At 40.7% G+C, this 24,704-nt stretch overlaps 2 protein-coding genes across 2 annotated transcripts in view; one reads left to right on the top strand and one right to left on the bottom strand.

Moving 5' to 3' along the window:
* LOC113087155 (cytosolic phospholipase A2 gamma-like) overlaps positions 1 to 24,704 on the top strand; it is a 174,283-nt gene that overhangs the window by 95,067 nt on the left and 54,512 nt on the right. The gene's annotated exons all lie outside the window — the stretch shown is intronic.
* LOC113069794 (cytosolic phospholipase A2 gamma-like) overlaps positions 1 to 24,704 on the bottom strand; it is a 42,045-nt gene that overhangs the window by 15,914 nt on the left and 1,427 nt on the right. Inside the window, exons 3-9 of the mRNA XM_026242876.1 lie at positions 23,872 to 23,980; positions 15,674 to 15,816; positions 15,390 to 15,591; positions 4,090 to 4,170; positions 2,077 to 2,185; positions 1,855 to 1,995; positions 2 to 67 (exon numbers count right to left, since the gene is read on the bottom strand). Coding sequence (XP_026098661.1) covers positions 2 to 67; positions 1,855 to 1,995; positions 2,077 to 2,185; positions 4,090 to 4,170; positions 15,390 to 15,591; positions 15,674 to 15,816; positions 23,872 to 23,980 — 851 coding nt within the window. The remainder of the gene's footprint in view (position 1; positions 68 to 1,854; positions 1,996 to 2,076; positions 2,186 to 4,089; positions 4,171 to 15,389; positions 15,592 to 15,673; positions 15,817 to 23,871; positions 23,981 to 24,704) is intronic.

Raw genomic sequence — 24,704 nt, 5'->3', positions numbered from 1 at the left:
CCTTTTATTTTTTGCCAGAGGATTTTCTTATTCTCGTCTCCATCAGCTACAGCACTGCCACAAAGAGCTGCAGAAAACACATTCCTGTTTAAAAGCGTTTAGAATTCATTAAACAAAAACATAATTTTAAAACAAAATATGCTATATATATATGTACAAGTGCTGGTCATATAATTAGAATATCATCAAAAAGTTATTTCACTAATTCGATTCAAAAAGTGAAACTTATATATTATATCCATCCATTACACACAGACTGATATATTTCAAATGTTTATTTCTTTTAGTTTTGATGATTATAACTGACAACTAAGGAAAATCCCAAATTCAGTATCTCAGAAAATTAGAATATTGTGAAAAGGTTCAATATTGAAGACACCTGGTGCCACACTCTAATCAACTAATTAACTCAAAACACCTGCAAAGGCCTTTAAATGGTCTCTCAGTCTAGTTCTGTAGGCTACACAATCATGGGGAAGACTGCTGACTTGGCAGTTGTCCAAAAGACGACCATGGACACCTTGCACAAGGTCATTACATTACAACAAAAGGTCATTACAAAAGAGGCTGGCTGTTCACAGACCTCTGTGTCCAAGCACATTAATAGAGAGGCAAAGGGAAGGAGAAGATATGGTAGAAACAAGTGTACAAGCTATAGGGATATCTGCACCCTGGAGACGATTGTAAAACAAAACCCATTCAAAAATGTGGGGGAGATTCACAAAGAGTGGACTGCAGCTGGAGTCAGTGCTTCAAGAACCACTACACACAGACGTATGCAAGACATGGGTTACCAGGAAGTTTTAGAGCACTTCATGCTTCCTGCTGCTGACCAACTTTATGAGATGCAGATTTAATTTTCCAACAGGGCTTGACACCTACACACAGTGCCAAAGCTACCAGTACCTTGTTTAAGGACAATGGTATCCCTGTTCTCAATCGGCCAGCAAACTCGCCTGACCTTAACCCCATAGAAAATCTATGGGGTATTGTGAAGAGGAAGATACGATATACCAGACCCAAGAATGCAGAAGAGCTGAAGGCCACTATCAGAACAACCTGGGCTCTCATAAATCATTATAATTAATCAAAAAAATTATCATCATCAAAATTAAAAGAAATAAACATTTAAAATATATCTGTCTGTGTTTAATGGATGAATATAATATACACGTTTCACATTTTGAATAGAATTAGTGAAATAAATCAACTTTTTGATGATGTTTTGATTATATGACCGGCACCTGTATAATGCAGGGGTGTCCAAACTCGGTCCTGGAGGGCAGAGTCCTGCAGAGTTTAGCTTCATAATTAAACACACCTAAACCAGCTAATTAAGGTCTAAAGCATACTACAAACTTCTCAGCAGGTGTGTTGAGCCAACATGGAGCTAGACTGTGCAGGACACTGGCCCTCCAGTACCGATTTTGGACACCCCTCTGGGAAATACCTAAGGTTGTGGGTTCGAGTCTCGGGCCGGCATTACCATGTCTTAGGTGCTCTTGAGCAAGGCACTGAACCCGCAACTGCTCCCCGGGGGCTGCAGCATAAATGGCTGCCCACTGCTCCGGGCGTGTGTTCACAGTGTGTGTGTGTGTGTGTGTGTGTGTACTTTGGATGGGTTAAATGCAGAGCATGAATTCTGAGTATGGGTCACAATACTTGGCTGTATGTCACGTCACATTTTTTTTATACTTCAACTTGTCATTTGTTCAGAATATATATATTCTTTTCTGAATTGGGAAGTTTTATGTTGTAAAAATTGCTGTGATGTTAAAATGATATGATTTTTAACATTTCTATACCTGTAATTTTGCAAATATTATTAAGCTCTCCTGTGACAGAGTTCGTTACCTTGCAGGTACAGGATGTCTGTTTCAGGCTGAGGTTTTGTCTTTGAGCCACTGTCAAACTTGCTGCCGAAGCTGGATGTTTTCACAAATGCTCCAGTGAGAGAATAACCCGCTTCATGTGGACTGATCTCAAACCAGGCATCTGCTGACAGATAACACCTCCATATAACAGCTGACACAAGCACATTACCTCACTTTAATTTTTTCAGACACCAACACAGACCTTTCTCCTCCTTACTCTGTTTGCATTGTGTTACGTCAGTGGATGTAAACGGGATTTCATAGGGGTGAACGTGTATTTGGGTTGTGCTTTGCTCTCCTTGCTCTGTTCTCTTTCCTTATTACCACAGGTTCTCAAACCAGCTGTACTCAATCTATGGCTGACTGACGTGATTGGAGGGTGAAGGGGAGGAGCCAGGATATAAACCGGAGTGGATCTGTTGAGAGCAGAGAGAGAGACTTTGGTGGCCAGGATTGATTCCTCCTCCTGTCAGCTCAGATCACATTGTTGATTTGTATGCTTATACAGTTGTTGATTTGTTCTGGAGTAAGTGAGCTCAGGACGTGTTGTAAGTGTTCTTAATTTGAATAGAGAACTGAATCTGTATTGTTTAATTCCTTTCTTATTTCATGTCAAGTCTGTTATTTCTTACTTATCCTGATTTGGGGAATGTAGGGGGAGGGTGCCATTTTTGTTTGTATTCTTCCTTTTCTCCTGTTTATGGTGAGCTAGGGAGAGAGGGAAGATTGATGTTCTTTATTTTTCCGGGATTATCTTGTTCTAGGTAATTTAAGGTTTTTGGGCTAGTTAGTTTAAGTTTTGTTTGTTATTTTGGCCGAGCTCTCCCCCGAAGTTATTATTTATTAAACTGTTTGGTTGTTATCTTGTTTGTGATTTTGGTTATTCTTTATATCTTTCAAACTATAAAGATATTATTTGGATTTGTTGTTGTGTGATCTCTGGGACAGGAGGTTGGGTTATCCTGGAACTCTCTCCAAGGGTTAATATTATTTAATTTTAAGTAGTAGTTTCTCTTTTTTTTTTTCATTTTGTTACTAACTCCCCAACCCTAGATGGGTGGTTATGTAACAAATGGGGGCTCGTCCGAGATAAATTGTGTTAATGGTCTTAGTAACTTGGAGATGTGTCTCTTGTTATAGAATCCGGTATGAGGTACAGTTCAACTCCTTGTTTTGGTGAGTGCTCATTTCTCTAAGTCTTTGCTTGGAAGTCTTTGAATTTTGTGGGAGGGACAGAAGCATTAAGATATGGATTTTGATTTGGTAAAATTCTCTCTTAACCCTACCACAGAGGTTTATAATCGTTGTAGGAAGAAAGATTTAATTCTTATAGCTGATTTTTTTCACGTTGCTGTACCGAAAGAGTCCACTAAACAGGCTATTAAAGAAAATCTTTTTGGCCAGTTGGTTTCTGCTGGTATTTTGCCTGATGAATCCGAGACACCTGAAGAGGAGTCTGAAGTTACGGAGCCTTCTGAGGTTTTACTCAAACCAGATGTTTCTGGCGTTGAAACACATGATGGAAGTAAATTGGCTGTTAAATTGAAAGAGTTAGAGCTATTGATCAAGAAACAAGAGTGTGAGGCAGGGTTAATTAAACTGCGTGTTGTGCAAGCAGAAACCGATCGTGTAGTTACATTACGTCAATTAGAGTTACAGAGAGATCAAACGGCAAGTAAATCAATTCCAGTTCCTCGTGCTGAACCTCTTTCAGATGCGACCACATCGGTAAGTCAGTCGAGTTCGGTTGAGCACCCTGACTTTGACGTGAGTAGATACGTAAAGCTTGTTCCTCCTTTTAGGGAGGCGGAAGTCGACTCGTATTTCATTGCCTTTGAACGTATAGCAGTGAAATTAAGATGGCCTAAGGATATGTGGGCATTATTGTTGCAGTGCAACTTGTCAGGGAAAGCCCAAGAAGTATGTGCGGCATTGCCTGTAGATCAGTCACTTGATTATGAGATCGTTAAAGTGGCAGTGTTAAAGGCATATGAATTAGTCCCGGAGGCATATCGTCAAAAATTTAGGTCTCATTCAAAGTCTTTCAAGCAAACCTGTGTAGAATTTGCACGAGAGAAGCGAGTACTTTTTGAAAAGTGGTGTTTAGCGAGTCGAGTTGTAGATGTTGAGCAACTCCAGGAGTTATTGCTATTAGAGGAGTTCAAGAATTGTATGCCGGAGGCTGTTGTAATATATTTAAATGAACAAAAGGTCAGTTCTTGTCAATCACGGTGTAGATTGGAAACAAGTCTTCACTGTGCTGGTTCTGCTTCTCTGTGAGTGTGTGTTCGTCAATCTGAAGAGAATATATATATATATATATATATATATATATATATATATATATATATATATATATATATATAATATATATATATATATATATATATATATATATATATATAATATATATATATATATATATATATATATATATATATATATATATATATATATATATATATATATATATATATATATATATATATATATAGCTATATATATAATATATATATATAACATCTCAGAGAAACCTGTATAATAGGGTCCATAAGTACGTTGCCTCTAAGGTGACGTTCAGTCCACTTAGTTTTGTCGTGGCCACAATCATCATTTTGTCAAGGTAACGACATCCTTATGTCGTGGCCTCAAGATGTTGAGGGAATTGACAGCAATTTCTCGTGGCCATGACTTATGTTGAGGGAAAGACATATTTTTCTCGTGGCCAGTAGTTTAATGTGTAAACAAACCTGTGTGACCATAGCAACCTTGATTATCAGAGATGGATTCATTAATATTTTATTTTGAATAAAAAAATCATTATATTATTTATTATAGAAATTATTTGACTATTAAATTATAGGCTGACTATATTACGTGGGATCGTCAGCATTCACGTTTATCATGAATAAATGTTATACGGTACATAAAGTGCATGATATAAAATAGGCCTACAAGAAAACATTTTTATCCATCCAACAGTCTTGAAACCCATTAACTGATTGTCACAACACGCTTATTTGTCTCAGAAGTATGCCAATAAAGTTTTGACGTTATGATTGTATTTATTCATGTGTGATGATAAATGAGCATGTTATGTTATTATTTACAAATGAAACGTGAAATGTGAAAATGTGAATGATTAATTCCTCAATGAGTATGGTTAATGAGTATGCTCCCAATTATTATTGTGGGTTCCTCTCAGGTGTGTTTGTCATGTGTCCATGCCATGTGATGTTCTATTTAAGCTGCACCTGTACCAATAAACAAATGATTGTGTGTTCTCACTGCAACCTGTGTGAAGCCTGTTTGTCTTTAGCCGGTATATAGCCAAACTCTGAACTTAACAGCTTATGGGCCCAGATACGCTGACATTTGTGCAGATACGGCGTGAGTAAGGAGACAGTTTGCACATTTAAATTAGCGTCTCAAGGTTTGGAGTACCAGCACCATGAGCGAAAGGACAAATTCACGTTGGTCTCGTCTTGTGTTCGACGGAGACGAAAATAATTATGTACTGTGGGAGACAAAGTTTTTGAGCCATCTACGGTTGCAGAAATTGAAGGACATCATTTTGAATGGGCCCGCCGTGGGTGCGGATGCAGACGCACTGGCTGAGGATGGATCAAAGAATACTGAAGCATATGCTGAACTGATCCAATTCCTCGATGACAAAAGTTTGTCCCTGTTCATGCGAGAGGCTGCGGATGACAGGCATGGAGCACTCAAGATCTTGCGGGATTATTATGCTGGTAAGGGTAAGCCCCGCATTGTGAGTCTCTACACAGAATTGACTTCCCTGCAAAAGCTGAGTGGTGAGAGTGTGACTGACTATGTCATACGTGCTGAGACGTCAATCACAGCGCTGAGGAATGCTGGAGAAGTATTGAGTGATGGACTATTAGTTGCAATGGTTTTGAAGGGGCTGCCAGAATCATTCAAGCCTTTTTCCATTTTTGTTACTCAAAGTGGTGAGACTCTTTCTTTTGCGGATTTTAAGACAAAATTGGGGAGTTATGAGAGCACTGAAGGTATGCGCACAGCTGTGGCTGAAGACAATGTTATGGGGGCCCAGGCGAATTCAAGGAAGGCCAGTGCCCCAGCAGGTGTAAGGGTGCGGAGCACTGAAAGTGGGGACAATGAGTGTTTCCGTTGTGACCAGAGAGGACACAAGGCAAGAAAATGTCAGTGTGATCAACAGTTTTACAGCCAGGGTAATCGTACCATCAGCACCATACTCACCACACCAGAATGGAACTGCTGAGCGTAACTGGAGAACTCTTTTTGTTACCCAAGGAGCTATGGCCGTAGGCGGTCCAGACCGCAGCGGTGGTGAGGAATAGATGTTTTAACAACCGCACCAAACAGACACCTTATTTTATGCTGACAGGAAGGAAACCCAATATGTCCAGGATGCAGAAGTTTGTTACGGTGTGTTTTACATATAGGCAGGACAGGAAGAAGCTAGACTCAAGGTCTGACAAAGGCATCTTTGTTTGATATGATAAGAACAGCCCAACCTATATGGTCTATTATCCTGACAGTAGAAAGGTGATGAAACCCAGGTTGGTGAGGTTTAGGTCCAACATTGAGGGACAAGACACTGATGACGTGTCTGATGATGATGATGACACTGATATGCGTTATAGCACAACCAGACCTGACTCTGATAAACCCAAGCAATGTGACATTCTAGAGAATAGGCTAGGCCCAAACCAGATAAGCCTACAGTCAGCTGAGGTTAAGCCAGAATCACATTCTCCAGATACCCTGAGTAGAGAGAGGAGATACCCTGGTAGAGAAAGAAGGAGGCCAGATTTCTATGGCGTGGAGAGTGATCAGGTACAGATCAGCATTGATTATTGCTATAGGATGGTTTCCAATGTACCTCAGACTTTTAGAGAAGCTGTGACTTCATCCAACTCAAGGGAGTGGATAGATGCAATGGATGAGGAGTTGAAATCACTAAGGGATAACACCACATTTATTTTGACCAACCTACCTGAGGGCAAGAAAGCAGTGGGGGGTAGATGGGTGTATGCTATCAAAACCAATGCTGATGGATCTGACAAATATAAGGCTCACTATGTCGCCAAGGGGTATAGTCAGGAGTTGGATGTAGATTATGGAGAAACTTTCTCCTACTGCTAACCTTACCAGTGTGAGAGTGTTGATGCAGAAAGCTGCTCAGGAGAATTTAATTCTCCATCAGATGGATGTTAAAACTGCTTACTTGCATGCATCTGCACCTGTACCAATAAATAAATGATTGTGTGTTCTCACTGCAACCTGTGTGAAGCCTGTTTGTCTTTAGCCGGTATCTAGCCAAACTCTGAACTTAGCAGAAACACTATAGTATTTATAATTATGGTCTATTAATTAGCAGAAATAAAATGAAATATGTTTAATTTAAAATGCATTCCAGCAAAAAATCCATTCAGCATAATCAAAGCTTGATTTGCATGACTAGCATTCATGCTATTATCAGAACTTTAAGAGATTGAAATGAAGGGGAAAATGTATATAAACGAATATAAAAAAATATAACCAATACACTGTTAAAAATGGCTGTAGAAAATGTAAACATTTTGACAGTAACAAGCTGTTTTCCATGAGAATAGTGCATTCTGGATAATATTTGTCATTTTCGAGAAATATATGCTGCCGTATATTGTTAATTAACAGCATTCAAAGTTGACACTCAGCGGCTGTGTTTCAAATCACACCCTACACCCTCAAAATTCCCTACATGACTTTACTAATATATTCAACCTGAAAACTAATGAGTGAATTCAGACACTGATGAACAGCTGCTGTTAACAAGCAGAATCATTGAAGAAAAGAGAAACAAGAACTACAACTGACTTCAGCCACAGCTTTAGATGAAATCAACTGAAGATTTAAATAATCAACACACAGTTTTACCAGCTTCACACATTACTAACCAGAGGTGCGTTTCCTAAAACCATAGTTGCTATCTAAGTTAGCAATTTTGTTGGTTGCAATGCAATTTCCCATTGCCAACCATCTAAGCTGCTAACAGGTTAGCAACTATGGTTTTGGGAAATGCACCCCAGACTGACAATCTTATTGAGAGTTTCAGCGATTTAGATGATGATGTTTAATTATTTTGTTTGATGCTACCATTGTGGACATCAGTGTTTGCTTTAGTTGCGCTCCTGACCCTTTACTTTTATCATTAGTATTTGTTTGAACGCTATAACTGTGTCTTCAAGGTACATCTGTTATAGCAAAATTTTTGTGTTTGGTCAAGGGATGCTGATTGTTCCTAATATCTATAATTGAATAGACTTAGTGTTGCTGGATTCATTTGGATCTTAGTTGTTTGAGAGGACTGTGTATGCTTCTCTTGTGAGAGTTACAGTTGAAAATTGATCATTGATTGAAAAACAGTTTGGGTTTAAAACATTTTTACTACAATGTCTTTAACACTCAAAGAGAGACATCAACAATCAGCATATGAAACACAAAAATGGTGACAATCACACACTTCATGATGCAAGGCGTGCTTTGTACCATCAAAGGACAAAACTCATTTGTGACTCCCAGCATGCATTGCAGCATGATAAATTATGCCACTGAATTGTCCACTTATTTTCTTAAATGCTTACAATGTGCTGGTATTTTTGCTTCTGTTTTTGTCTAGAGATTTAGTAGCATATTTTGTGATGTTCAGTTTTCTGATTTAAGGAGAAGATGCAGAGCTAAGAGCCTTAAAGGTCCCGTTTTTTGTGCTTTTTTGAAGCTTTGATTGTGTTCACAGTGTGCAATATAACATGTGTTCATGTTCCGCGTGTAAAAAAACACAGTATTTTTCACACAATTCAGTGTATACCGCTGTTTTCACTGTCATAAAAACGGGCTGATGACTTCCTTGTTTTATAAAGTCCCTTCTTCAGAAATACGTAACGAGTTCTGATTGGGCCAGCGGTTCCTGTGTTGTGATTCGACAGCAGCTGAGTGCACGCTGCCCTCCTGGAAATGTGATTGGGCTAGTTTTGGACTAGTTTTGAGAAGCAAGTGGGTAGATACAGTTGCTCCTTTACGCTTAAGAAAGGTTAAGGAAAACAGTTTGACACCATGGTATAATGAGCATACTCGCACCCTAAAGAGAGCAGCCCGAAAAATGGAGCGCAGCTGGAGGAAAACAAAACTAGAGGTATTTCGTATTGCTTGGCGGGAAAGTAGCATATCCTACAGAAAAGCATTAAAAACTGCTAGATCTGATTACTTTTCTTCTCTTTTAGAAGAAAACAAACATAACCCCAGGTATTTATTCAATACAGTGGCTAAATTAACGAAAAATAAAGCCTCAACAAGTGTTGACATTTCCCAACACCACAGCAGTAATGACTTTATGAACTACTTTACTTCTAAAATCGATACTATTAGAGATAAAATTGCAACCATTCAGCCGTCAGCTACAGTTTCGCATCAGACAGTGCACTATAGACCCCCTGAGGAACAGTTCCACTCATTCTCTACTATAGGAGAGGAAGAATTGTATAAACTTGTTAAATCATCTAAACTTACAACATGTATGTTAGACCCTATACCATCTAAGCTCTTAAAAGAGGTGCTTCCAGAAGTCATAGGTCCTCTTCTGACTATTATTAATTCCTCATTGTCATTAGGATATGTCCCCAAAACCTTCAAACTGGCTGTTATTAAGCCTCTCATAAAAAAGCCACAACTTGACCCCAGAGAACTAGTTAATTATAGACCAATCTCGAATCTCCCTTTTCTGTCCAAGATACTAGAAAAGGTGGTATCCTCACAATTATATTCCTTCTTAGAGAAAAATGGTATATGTGAGGATTTCCAGTCAGGATTTAGACCGTATCATAGTACTGAAACTTCTCTCCTTAGAGTTACAAATGATCTGCTCTTATCATCTGATCGTGGGTGTATCTCTCTATTAGTTTTATTGGATCTTAGTGCTGCGTTTGACACAATTGACCACAACATTCTTTTGCATAGACTTGAACACTTTGTTGGCATCAGTGGAAGTGCATTAGCATGGTTTAAATCGTACTTATATGACCGCCATCAGTTCGTAGCAGTGAATGAAGATGTATCATATCGATCACAAGTGCAGTATGGAGTACCTCAAGGCTCAGTTCTAGGGCCGCTACTCTTCACGCTTTATATGTTACCCTTGGGAGATATCATCAGGAAACATGGTGTTAGCTTTCACTGTTATGCTGATGATACGCAGCTCTATATTTCCTCGCAGCCCGGTGAAACACACCAATTTGAAAAACTAATGGAATGCATAGTCGTATATAAAAAATTGGATGACGAGTAATTTCTTACTGCTAAATTCAGAAAAAACAGAGGTGTTAATCATAGGGCCTAAAAACTCTACTTGTAATAACCTAGAACACTGTCTAAGACTTGATGGTTGCTCTGTCAATTCTTCGTCATCAGTTAGGAACCTAGGTGTGCTACTTGATCGCAATCTTTCCTTAGAAAGCCACGTTTCTAGCATTTGTAAAACTGCATTTTTCCATCTCAAAAATATATCTAAGTTACGGCCTATGCTCTCAATGTCAAATGCAGAAATGTTAATCCATGCATTTATGACTTCAAGGTTAGACTATTGTAATGCTTTATTGGGTGGTTGTTCTGCACGCTTGGTAAACAAACTACAGCTAGTCCAAAATGCAGCAGCAAGAGTTCTTACTAGAACCAGGAAGTATGACCATATTAGCCCGGTCCTGTCCACACTGCACTGGCTCCCTATCAAACATCGTATAGATTTTAAAATATTGCTTATTACTTATAAAGCCCTGAATGGTTTAGCACCTCAGTATTTGAATGAGCTCCTTTTACATTATACTCCTCTACGTCCGCTACGTTCTCAAAACTCAGGCAATTTGATAATACCTAGAATATCAAAATCAACTGCGGGCGGCAGATCCTTTTCCTATTTGGCGCCTAAACTCTGGAATAACCTACCTAACATTGTTCGGGAGGCAGACACACTCTTGCAGTTTAAATCTAGATTAAAGACCCATCTCTTTAACCTGGCATACACATAACATACTAATATGCTTTTAATATCCAAATCCGTTAAAGGATTTTTAGGCTGCATTAATTAGGTAAACTGGAACCGGAACACTTCACATAACACCGTACTTTCTACATCATTAGAAGAATGGCATCTACGCTAATATTTGTCTGTTTCTCTCTTGTTCCGAGGTCACCGTGGCCACCAGATCCAGTCTGTGTCCAGATCAGAGGGTCACTGCAGTCACCCGGATCCAGTACGTATCCAGACCAGATGGTGGATCAGCACCTAGAAAGGACCTCTACTGCCCTGAAAAGACAGCGGAGACCAGGACAACTAGAGCCCCAGATACAGATCCCCTGTAAAGACCTTGTCTCAGAGGAGCACCAGGACAAGACCACAGGAAACAGATGATTCTTCTGCACAATCTGACTTTGCTGCAGCTTGGAATTGAACTACTGGTTTCATCTGGTCAGAGGAGAACTGGCCCCCCAACTGAGCCTGGTTTCTCCCAAGGTTTTTTTCTCCATTCTGTCACCGATGGAGTTTCGGTTCCTTGCCGCTGTCGCCTCTGGCTTGCTTAGTTGGGGTCACTTCATCTACAGCGATATCATTGACTTGATTGCAAATTAAAAACAGACACTATTTCAACTGAACAGAGATGACATAACTGAATTCAATGATGAACTGCCTTTAACTATCATTTTGCATTATTGAGACACTGTTTTCCAAATGAATGTTGTTCAGTGCTTTGGCGCAATGTATTTTGTTTAAAGCACTATATAAATAAAGGTGATTGATTGATTGATTGATTGATTGGTAGGATTTGTTTTGAAAACCTGGCAATCCTGAATAACCCTGAACCATAGACAGTATGAGAACGCAGTGCTGGAGATGTACTTATGATCATAGGAGTGTTTTTACTGACGAGATGCGCATGAAAATCGAATTCGATTTTTATCTAACATCTATTTAGCAAAGCTAAACAGCGTTGACCTTTGTGTAATAAGTTACAGAAACTGTTAAACGCACAAACTTAAATAATAAAATACAATTACCGGTTGTGGTCCATAAACAACGCCTTCTCCAGACAAAGAGAGAACTGCTCCATCTTTCAAGAATAATCTTTGTGCAAATCCGGCATTAAACTGATTAAGATTGAGGAAGCAGTCCTCAGCAAAACGTGCTGCACATAGTTTTACATGTGGATTATAATTTTTCGGGAACTGAGTTAAACAAAAATTGTTACCATGAATCTCCAAGTACAGCGTCCCTGGGAAGGCCAAACAAAGATGATTGGACTCCGAGATAAAAATAACAGCATTTCGACGACATGGCGACAAACAAAACGCAAGTCTTCCTCTTCTCCATCGGAGTGCAACAAGACCACGCCCCTTTTTTGTTGGTTAGTCAAACAACTGTTTTAGTGATGTCATTACTGCAGGAACTAGAGGGATGTAGCCAAAACGGGTTGTTTTTTGTAGGCGAATTCTGTTAAATAAAATATCTCACTTGGCATTAAACTTTGAGCATTAGAATTTTACAGATATTATTTATACTCTAACAACAACATTACACACTAACTAAAGTTTTAAAGTTTTAAATTGAGTTATTCACATATTCTTATTCTGTGACAATTTATTTACATTATGTGATGTTTTATTTTAAGTTGTGTACATTTTGGGATTTTTTATTGAAAAAACAAAAAGGTTCTATCTACAGAAGTCTATGGAACACAAAAACTTTGAAGCTCAATATCTCAAAACTGCTCAGAATGCAGATAGAACCTTATAATTCCAAGGGGACGAAATGTTAATGTAGTTAATAAAATCTTACTTGTATCACACTTGAGGTTGTTCATTGTTTGCTCATAACTGAAGTCCCCAATCATGCAGATTTGCAGAGTAGTATTGTGCAGTAAGAAAGTTATATTCCTTAGCCAGAAAATTTACATTCTTAGAATTGACAACCATTTGACAGAATTGACAACCAATTGATTATTCATGTTTCCCCTTTGAGCTGATTCAATACAAGTTCATTGTCACAACAGGCCAAAAAACAAAAACAAAACAAACAAACAAACAAACAAAAAAACATTAATGTTAAAAAGTCACGGTTGAAGAGCCCAACAAATGTACAGTAAACACTGATCTCGATCATGTTAGTAAAACAACATTAAACCTCTGTAACTCTCAATAAGATCTTCTGTAGACATATGAAAGAAACAAAGTCAGACTGGTTACTAATGTGAAGCTGCTGAAGCTTTTTTAGCAGTTGTTTAATCAGATCTTGATAGATTTAATGTATTTTATTTCAGTAGATTCATCTAAGGCTTTGGCTGAAGTCAGTTGTAGTTTTTGTTTTTCTCTTTTTTTCTGTGATTCTGCTTGTTATCATCAGTTGTCCATCTCTAATGCTCAATCATCACTTAAGTAATCACAGAATTATCTCATTAACTTCACTGATTGAGTGTTGCTCTAACACTCTTTAGTGTGCAAACATTTTAATGTTCATTTAAAACTGATGATTTTGTTGTGGGGTTTAAAGGGTTAAAAATTTAAGTTAAGATTTAAAGATTTAAGAAAAAATCTGCATGAAATTTAATTTAACAGTAATAAACTGTCTCAGGTTACGTATGTAACCATAGTTCCCTGAGTAGGGAATGAGACACGTCCTCTAGGGGGCACTTTGGGGAACACCTCGTCGTGACCCGTGTCTGAAGCATACATTGAAAAAACACCAACTTGTTGGCCGGTGACAGCCTCCGACGTCACTACTGGCGCGACTATAAATCAGCACCGGGAGAACACGTCATATCTTCTTCGTCTGAAGCTTGCGTCCGAAGCATGGCAGGGAGCTAGAGGACGCAGTGTCTCGTTCCCTACTCAGGGAACTATGGTTACATACATAACCTGAGACAGTTCCCTTTGCGAGGGAACTTTCGAACTGCGTCCTATAGGGGGCGCTTTGGGGAACAGTATACCCACGCCACCATGCTGAGGGGAATGCAGGCCAGAATCATGGCGAACACTAAGTACCAACTCTACCATTTCCATGGGAGTTGCCCCTGGGACGTTTAGACGGCTGTCTGGGACAGTACCCCTTACGGTCCAAAAGGCCTAAGCTACATACCCAACTTAATTGTTAGGGCCTCAGCCCAGGGTAGAGCTGAAGAATCTTCAGCTCGGAAATCAGGAAAGATTCCTTTAAAGGGATACGGCTAAGAACCTATCATTTGTACCAAGTCTTGCCTGTCACACTGGGGCTACCACTAGCTTACGCATAAGCTTGCTGAAAGAGCTGTCTCAACAGATCTCTAGTAGCAACACCCTGTTTAGATAGGTATCCGAGGATACATAGGTGGAGTGGCGCCCAAGATGAACGGGGCTTTTACCAACTCAAGAACTCAAGAAAAGGCACGAAGCAACCATGTAGGATTTTAGAAAGAACGCAGAATACTAGCGTGCAAACTTACCACAGTGTGGATTTCAGAAAGTGTGCAAAAACTACACGTGCACACTTACCATAGCATGGGTTTTCAAATAATGTTCTAAGGAGGGGCTCTTGTGGCACTCTGATAGAGCAGCTCATAGATGGAATGTTGCATCTCAAAACAGTATGATTGAGAGTCATCAACTCGATCTATGGAAACAATACTGGAGCGCTCTGGGGAAAAAACAGAGAACTCCGTCTCTGCGTAGCGTATCGCGTAACCCTTATCCCTCTTTAAACCATTCAGACAGATCCACCTGTATTCTCACGAGCTCATTTTCTTCCACGCCTCAGCTTGGACAGATCCTGAACCGCGGGAAGCAGATGGCTTGCCTTTTTTTCTTTCAGAAGAGAGACGAACGAGAGTGAAGCTTTTTCCATTGAAAAAACGCTCACAATGCACGCAGATTGCCTCCTCAAAGACATTGCGTGCGTGCTCTACACCCAAACAATTGACGCAAAGATTGCGTGTTTCATCAGGTGTCAAATAACGCCGACACGGATGCACACATCGTCTTAACGCTTGCTAGTTGTAGCCATGATAAACAGAGAAAGATCGCCCTTACCGGTTCTTTCAGATGCATGCTTCAAACAAAACAGTCAGTAAAGATGAAGAAGATAATGACGTGCTCTCCCGGTGCTGATTTATAGTCGCGCCGGTAGTGACGTCGGAGGCTGTCACCGGCCAACAAGTTGGTGTTTTTTCAATGTATGCTTCAGACACGGGTCACGACGAGGTATTCCCCAAAGCCCCCCCTAGAGGACGCAGTTAGAAGTTCCTTCGAAAGGGAACTGTAATTAATTTATGGCAACAATGTGTAGAAAAGGTTTTTCTGTAGAAAAACAGTTATTTACTGTCAACGGTGCTCCCAGCAAATAACTGTTTTTCTACAGTTTGTTGCCATTAAGGAATAAAACAGACTTAAGATCCCAATTAATGTATGTTTCCTACAGCAGTGGATAGTGAATATTTATGAGTAGTTACAGACCTCTTTTACATATTCTGTGACGACCATCACTGCCCAGACGTCAGTCAAGCTGAAGTGGTCTTTCTCATAGTAATATTTCTTCAGTTTGGCAAATGCGTCTCCCCAGCTGACTCCTGGACCGCTGAGTCTCCTGATGATTTTGTCCTTCACAGTCTCTAGTTTGGTGGACCAGTCTGGTTCTTGGTATAAGGAGGCCATGCACCTTCAGAGAAGAACATACTGCTTTCATTTTTTACATTCAACCCAATTCAATCTCTGTGTTTGTGGTTTCTCAGGGTTTGTACCAGGTGGATCCAGAGACTCCGCTCAGATAAAGTATGCAGTCCAGAAGACCCGCTTTATCAAGCTGAACCAGGGATCCCAGCAAACCCACCATGGCTCTTTGTCCTCCTCCAGAACCCAGTAATGCAAAGTGAGGCACTTTATCCTGAAAGGCAAGGCAAGGTAAGGCAAGTTTATTTATATAGCACATTTCGTACACAATGGTAATTCAAAGTGCTTTACATAAAAGAAAGTAAAATAATCATGAAGAAAAATAATAACAAAAATAAAACAAGCAATTTTAAAACTTTTAAAATGATTAAAAGATTTAAAAACAGTTAGAAAATGATTTTATATAAAAAATTAAATAAAACAGTGAAAATATAGTGCAAATCTAGATTTAAATGTGACTAGTGTTTTAGCACATCTGATCTCTTCTGGAAGCTGATTCCAACTGCGGGCAGCATAGTAACTAAAGGAGGACTCCCCTTGTTTTGTGTGAACCCTTGCTATTTCTAACTGACTTGATCCTAATGATCTGAGTGCTCTGTTAGGTTTATATTCAGTGAACATATCTGCAATATATTTCGGTCCTTGGTCATTTGGTGACTTATATACAGGTAAAAGTACTTTAAAATCAATCCTAAATGTAACTGGAAGCCAATGTAAGGACCTGAGGACTGGTGTGATGTGCTCAGATTTTCTGGTTTTAGTCAGAATCCTGGCAGCAGTGTTCTGGATGAGCTGCAGCTGTCTAATGTATTTTTGTGAAGGCCAGTTAGGAGCCCATTACAATAGTCCACCCTGCTGGTGATGAAGGCATGAACAAGTTTCTCCAAGTCTTGGCTGGAAACAAAACATCTAATTCTTGCAATGTTTTTTAGATGATAGTATGCTGATTTAGTTACTGCTTTGACATGACTACTGAAACTAAGGTCTGTCTCCAGAATCACACCAAGATTCCTGACTTGTTTTTTAGTTGTTTGACCCCTAGAGCCAAGGTATGCATTCACCTTGAACACATCTTTGTTTCCAAATGCAATGACTTCAGTTTTTTCCTTATTTAACTGAAGATAGTTCTGGCACATCCAACTATTAATTTCATCAATGCATTGGCAGAGGGAGTCAATAGGGGTGTAGTCATTTGGAGATAAGGCTAGGTAAATCTGGGTAGGCAATTTGGTTCTTTCTCATTATGAAAAACACACATTTTGACTTGGGAAATATTTGATGCTTGTCAGCAACAACACCAATTTTTTATCATTTCAAGAAAGATCAGACAGGCAGATATTAAGGGTTTAACGGTACACCAACATGTGGGCTTAGTATCATAGTCATAGTAGGTACAGCAGGGGAAAAAACTAATTTTTTAATTGTTTTATTTAACAGTGGTTTACTTAACAAAATAGTGTTCGTCTTTAAATAAATTCAATTATAATATATATTTTTTTTTCTGAAATGTACCTCAGCTAATACAGAAAAGTACAGAGCCCAATTACTTGCCCATTTCAATAAAGTTATAGGTTACAAGTAACAAAAGAGCTCAAACTATTAAATTAAACTATTCATTTATTTTATATATGATAATAAAGACTCAAATAAAAAGTATGCAAACATGTAAATCATACACAATGTAAATTGGGTCCTGCCCTCTGGACCCAATCCCCTCACACCTTCTCCAAGCAATCTCTCCTACAATCTTACCAGCACTCACACACATCATCAACACATCTCTCTTCACAGCCACCTTCCCCACTGCATTCAATCAGGCTTGGGAAACCCCACTGCTCAAAAAACCTACATTAAACATTTCACTTACAGATAGCTACATACCTGTCTCTCTCCTTCCACTCATAGTGAAAACCCTTAACCCTTTTTTTTTAAACCAGGTTTCATTTTTTTCTTTCATAGAACAACAAACTGGACGCTAAACAGTCAGGTTTCAGGAGTGGTCTTTCCACTAAGACTGCACTACTGTCAGTCACTGAAGTACTGTGGATTGCAAAAGCTGATTCCAAATCATCAGTCCTTGTTTTGCTGGATCTATCTGCTGCTTTTGACACAGTATATCATCAGATCCTCCTGTCTGCCTTCTCATCACTGGGCATCACAGGGATTCCACTTCGCTGGTTTGAATCCTGTCTCACTGGTAAGTCTTTCAGTGTGGCTTGGGGAGGGTAGTTATCCAAAGCACATCAGCTGGTCACTGGGGTTCCTCAAAGATTAGTTCTTGGACCCCTCCTGTTCTCCATATATACTCGGTCTCATCATGGAGGCACATACCTTCTCCTACCATTGCTATGCTGATGACACACAGCTCTATCTCTCATTTGAGCCAGATGATCCAACGGTAGTTGCACGGATCTCAAGCTGGCTGGTGGACATCTCGGCATGGTTGAAAGAACATCACCGGCTACAGCTAAACCTGGCAAAGACTAATCTTCTTGTCTTCCCTGCCACTCCAACTCTACAGCATGATTTCACCATCCAGCTAGGTTCTTGTACAATTACCCCATCAACTTTGGACAGAAATCTTGGTGTAATCTTTTATGACCAGCTGAACTTCAAAGACCAGATGGCAAAGACTTCCTGTTCTTGCAGGTTTGCATTGTCCAACATCAGAAAGATGTCGATGTCAATTTTATTTATATAGCACTATTAAACACAACCATGGGTTGTCCAATTGCTGAACAACAACAATAAAAACATTTCATTAAGACAATAAAAAATATACCATAAAACAGTACAGTAGAAAATTATCAGTTTCAAAATGCCAAATAAAAAAGGTAAGTTTCAACATAGATTTAAAAACAAATAGTGAAGAGGGGCTGGTTTTCAGTCAATAAGTCAGAAAGATAGGTAGGAGCCAGACTGTTTAATGATTTAAACACTAAAAGAAGAATTTTTAAATTAACTCTTTAGCGCAGGTGTAGCCAGTCTAGCGAACATAAAACCAGTGTAAGGTGTTCCCGTTTTTTGGAGCATGTTAAAAGCCTAGCAGCTGCATTTTGAACTATCTGCAAGTGAGATAGGGCTGACTGACTAATCCCTACATACATCAAATTGCAGTAGTCCAAACTAGATGTTATAACAGCATGCACTACTTTTTAATAATTTCTAATAGATAGAATGCGTTTAATTTTCGTTAGTAGTCAAAGCTGAAAGAAACAGGATTTAACAACTGAATTTATCTGTTTGTCAAATTTTAGACGATCATCAAAGATAACACCCAGATTTTTTTCATAAGGCTTCACAAATAAGGTTATATCACCTAGGGTTACTTTAGGGGCACTAAAAGAATCCGATGGGCCAGCACTCATGTCTAGGATCACTAGCACAGCATGATTCCCAAAGTCACCAGTTAATAAAATAGTACGGTTTCAGCCGAGTAGTGTTTTACAAAACCTGATTGAAAAGCTTCAAATATCGTATTTTCATCCAGAAGGTTTTGCAGTTGTTGCAGAACTACTTTTTCTAAGATCTTTAAAATTAAAAGACAAATTTGAAATTGGTCTATAGTTGGCTAAAACAGAAGGATCTATGTTCGGCATCTTAAGCAAGGGATAAACTGTGGTATGTTTTAACACATCAGGTTCAATACTAGTAAACCAAGCAACTCTCTTCCTACTGAAATCAGACACGCTGAATCCCTTAGTATTTTTAAATGCCCTCTTAAAATGTATTTTTTCCAGTTAGCATATATGTGATATGTTTCTCTGATGGTCAATCTCAATGTATGTTAATTTGTTTTTTATTGATTTTCTTTTCTGTATGCCTTGGTAAAGCGCTTTGAGATGTAACTTTTAAAGGCGCTATAGAAAATAAAGTTTATTATAGTATCCAGATATCGATTTATTATGGTCACAAAATAGGAACCCAAAGGTCTTCTGGTCTGGACTGGACTGGTCTTCAACAAGCCCAAAAGAACCCATGTTACACCTCTGTTTATCTCCTTGTACTGGTGACAGGTTGTGGCTCGCATCGTTCAAGGCATTGATGCTTGCATATACTGAAGAACAGCCACAGGCTCAGCTCCCCTCTACTTCAACTCACTTTTATGAATCTACATTGCCTCCTGAAGTCTGAGATCCTCTAATGAGTGATGCCTCATGGTACCATCATGGAGGCTCAGAATCACTTTCCAGAACATTCTCGTTCCCCATTCCTGGCTGGTGGAATGGTCTTCCCACCTCTATTCAGAATTTCAATGCTAATGAAAATAAATAAATAGAAAAAAAGCAAAAAAAAAAAAAAAAAAAAACATTTGTCTTTCTCTTTATTTATTCCTTCCCTTTCTAGCTTATACTCATTTGTACAATGTCTAAACCTTGTTATTACAAACACTGGTAACACTTTAGAATAAGGTTCCATTAGTTAACGTTAGTTAATGTATTAATTAACATGAACAAACAATGAATAATACATTTATTACTGTATTTACTCATCTTTGTTAATGTTAGTTAATGAAAATACAGTTGTTCATTGTTAGTTCATGGTAATTCACAGTGCATTAACTAATGTTAACAAGCACAATTTTTGATTTAAATAATGCATTAGTAAATGGTGAAATTAACATGAACTAAGGCTTATAAATGCTGTAGAAGGATTGTTCTTGCTTAGTTCATGTTAACGAAAGTAGTTACCTAACATTAACTAATGGAACCTTATTCTAAAGTGTTACCCAAACACTTCCTGTATCTGTTTGCCTCTTTAAAAAGAATCACTTCATGTATTCCCCAATTGTAAGTGTCACACACCTGGACTCATTTAGCTTGTTTTTGCCCGTGACCCAGTTTCTGTCTTCCGTGTTTAGTTTGATTAGTTCCCAGGTGTCTATTATCTTCCTCATGTGTTCCATGTCCCTGTTAATTTTATGATTCCATCCACCTGTGTTTCCCCAATTATCCTTTGTACTTAAGCCTTGTCCTTTCAGTTCTGTTTTGTCGGGTCTTCGTTACCACTTGCTACTCACTTGTGATCACTTGCTACTTACGTGTGTCTACCTCTGTGCTCCATGTTGGATATCCCCTGTGTTGGATGTATTAAAAGCCTTATTCCGTTTATCCTCGACTCCGTATTCCTTCAGGCAGCGTAAAACCGTGACAGAAGACCCGACCTCAAAAGAGAAAATAGAAAACTGTGTCTTTCCCTCCGTTTTGCTTTTGTTTTTTCTCAGTCTTTTTGTTTTGTAGTGTGTCTATGGATCCCCTCTATCGTCCCGAATTCCTCATCCTCCTGCTGAAGCAGGAAGGACGCTCTCTCGAGGACCACACCAGATGGTTTCTGCTATTAGCTAATGCCACCAGCTACCCGGACGGCGCGCTCTGCACCTTCTACAACACCAGCCTGAACTCCAAATGCAGAGCGTTGTCGTCCGAAGATGGTCCTCGAGAGGATTTCGCCGCATTCGTGGAGTGGACTCTGGCGAGAAATGGCTCATCTTTCACCATCTGCCCCATAGAGGATCTCGCCAGTCCCACTCCCGACCCAGAGACCAGCCAGCCACCAACTCGCTACACGGAGCCAGAGCCCACCGCAGCCGCAGAGCCCGAGCCATTCACCGACAGGGAACAGGATCTCGAGAGCGCGACTGACCAGGTGTGTGAGCCGGCAACACCGTGCATCGTGGGAGTCCTCGTGGAGATCGAGGGCGTGGAGGAAAGCCCTGCCCACACTCCTGCGACTGAGGGTGAGCTGTATACAGTCTCTGAAGGTCATATGGAGCAAGCTCTGGATCTGATGGACTGGTCTATGGAGGTAATCCCTAATTTTCCTGTTTCCCCGCTGGTTCCGTCCAGCCCTGATTCCCCTGTATACCCTCTCAGTCTCCCACTCCTACCTCCTCCAGTCATTTCCTCTGCTCCATTCCCGCTGGTTCCACCCAGCCCTGAGTTTTCTGTTTCTCCGCTGGTTACGCCCAGCCCTGAGTTTTCTGTTTCTCCGCTGGTTCCGCCCAGCCCTGAGGTTCCTGTATCTCCGCTGGCTCCGCCCAGCTCTGAATCTTCTGTTTCTCCACTGGTTCCGCCCAGCCCTGAGTTTTCTGTTTCTCCGCTGGTTCCGCCCAGCTCTGAATCTTCTGTGTCTCCGCTGGTTCCGCCCAGCTCTGAATCTTCTGTTTCTCCGCTGGTTACGCCCAGCCCTGAGTTTCCTGTTTCCCCGCTGGTTACGCCCAGCCCTGAGTTTTCTGTTTCCCCGCTGGTTCCGCCCAGCCCTGAGCTTTCTGTTTCTCCGCTGGTTACGCCCAGCCCTGAGTTTCCTGTGTCTCCGCTGGTTACGCCCAGCCCTGAGTTTTCTGTTTCCCCGCTGGTTCCGCCCAGCCCTGAGTTTTCTGTTTCCCCGCTGGTTCCGCCCAGCCCTGAGTTTTCTGTTTCTCCGCTGGTTACGCCCAGCCCTGAGTTTCCTGTGTCTCCGCTGGTTCCGCCCAGCTCTGAATCTTCTGTGTCTCCGCTGGTTCCGCCCAGCTCTGAATCTTCTGTGTCTCCGCTGGTTCCGCCCAGCTCTGAATTTTCTGTGTCTCCGCTGGTTCCGCCCAGCCCTGAATCTTCTGTGTCTCCTGTATTCCCTCCCAGCCTCCCTCTCCCGCCTCCTCCCAAACCTGCTGGTCCCTCTACTCCTCTTTCGCTGGTTCCGTCCAGTCCTGATCCTCCTGTCCTTCCTCCCATCCTTCTCCTCTCTCCTCCTCCTAGACCAGCCAGTTCCTCGTCATCCCTGCTGGTGCCAGTCAGTCTCGCAGCTCACCCTCAGTCCGCGCCATCGGGGCGCGGTGGTTCGCCGCTGGACTGCCAGTCTCCAGCTCCGCCTTGGCGTGTTAAGGCCCTGTCTCCGCCTCCAGCCTCCGAGCCCTGGACTCCTCCTCGGTCCTTCGACCCAGCGGCTCCGCCTTGGCTCTTAGCTCCCTCGTCTCCACCGTGGCCTGTCATCCCACCTGCTCCACCGGGCTCCCTCGTCCCTCCGGCTCCACCTTGGTCAGTCGTCGACCATCCGCCACCTCGGGACTCCTCTCCTCTGGTTCCACCTCATCACTCCATCCCTCCGGCTCTGTCAGGCTCCTCCTTCCCTCCAGTTCCACCTCCATCCTCGGTCACTCCGGCTCCACAGCGGTCTGCCAGGACCCCGCCTCCGCCTTGGTCGCCTGAGCCTTCAGCTCCACCTAGGCCCTCCGGATCCTCGACGTCACCCTGGCTCTGCGGCTGTGCTGCTCCATCTTGGGCTCCTCACCCACCGGTGCAGTCTCCGCCTGTCGGCCCCCTGGTGTCGTCGACCCTTCCTTCACCATGGCTCCTCCCGCCGTCGACCCCATGGATCTCCGTCCTGGCTGGTCTCTGGTGGACCATCTGGCTCCTCCTGCTCCTGTCTCCTCCCTGGCTCCTTCCTCCGGCGTCTCCTCCCTGGCTCCTCCTTCTGTGGTCCCTGTCTGCTGGCCCCCTCCTGGGAGTCCGTCCTCCACCGGAACCTCCTCCCAAGTTCCCACCCATGCCTCCCTCTGTTGTTTCTACGGTGCGAGGACGCACCTACCGGGAGGGGGGAGTACTGTCACACACCTGGACTCATTTAGCTTGTTTTTGCCCGTGACCCAGTTTCTGTCTTCCGTGTTTAGTTTGATTAGTTCCCAGGTGTCTATTATCTTCCTCATGTGTTCCATGTCCCTGTTAATTTTATGATTCCATCCACCTGTGTTTCCCCAATTATCCTTTGTACTTAAGCCTTGTCCTTTCAGTTCTGTTTTGTCGGGTCTTCGTTACCACTTGCTACTCACTTGTGATCACTTGCTACTTACGTGTGTCTACCTCTGTGCTCCATGTTGGATATCCCCTGTGTTGGATGTATTAAAAGCCTTATTCCGTTTATCCTCGACTCCGTATTCCTTCAGGCAGCGTAAAACCGTGACAGTAAGTCGCTGTGGATAAAAGTGTCTGCAAAATGACTAAATGTAAATGTAAGGCAATTTTTAGAAAAATGTGTAAGTACATTTAAATTTATTCATTTAGCAGATGCTTTTATCCAAAGCATAAGTACAAAATTATGTTTATATTCTACTCCGGTTGTTTAATAATAATCATTTACACAATGGCTGTCATAACTTGTTTTCAAGACAGATTTATTTAAACATCTGCTTATATTAAATAATTAACAGGTTATGCGTACAGAACCGAAAGACCTCTACCAGAAAATGTTGGTATGTTACACTGCTAATACTAAACATATGAAGTAAGATGTTTACCTGACTGCAGTCTATTTGGAGTTTCTTCAGGCTGTGAAAAACTTTTTTTCTCCTTTTGACAACAAACTCCTCCTCCTTCATATGTAGAGAGTGTGCAATTCTCACCTCACTGCTCCAATGGAGATATAGACAGACATACTAATATTTCAGATATATTTTTTTAATATTAGATTTGAATAGAGTTAACTTAATTATGAACAGATCGCAGAATGATCCAGTTTGTAATAGACATTGACTGTGTCTATGTAGGATTTATGTACAATTGAAATTATTCAACCCCCTGGAAACCTGTAAGGTCTATTTTGGGTTTTGTTTCTGGTTTAAGTTTTCATGTTCCTGTCTTGTGTTTTCCTACCCTGTCATGTGGTCCCTTGTCTGTGTTATGTTCTGATGGTCCTTTGGTTCTTGTTTCCTTATCGGTTGGTTTGTGTCATGTGACCCCTTTTGTTCTATATATATATAGCTCTCATGTTCCCATCGTTCTTTGTTGTGTATTAATGTTGTAGCCTGCTGTCTGTGAGTCTAGTCTGGTTTTGTCAAGTCTATTCAAGCCTGGTGAAGACTTTTTGGGATTTTGTTTTGTCTTAATGTTAAATAAACTGCACTTGGCTTCATAACAACGCTCGTCTCAGTGGATTATTCATTACAAGACCATAATAATTTACAAATGTAATCTTTTCTAAAGATTCAGATATTTATTTATTTATTTCAATTGCATCTATAACAGTTTACTAGCAAATTAAAAGTGATACTGTAAATATATATATTTATAAATAATAATTAATATATATATATATATATATATATTAATAGGTTTTGAGGTTTGAGATTTA

The sequence above is a fragment of the Carassius auratus genome, chromosome 5, assembly GCF_003368295.1.
Source record: "Carassius auratus strain Wakin chromosome 5, ASM336829v1, whole genome shotgun sequence".
Classification (NCBI taxonomy): Eukaryota; Metazoa; Chordata; class Actinopteri; order Cypriniformes; family Cyprinidae; genus Carassius; species Carassius auratus.
The sequence above is the reverse complement of the archived record's forward strand: the minus strand, read 5'-3'. Positions and strand labels throughout refer to the sequence as shown.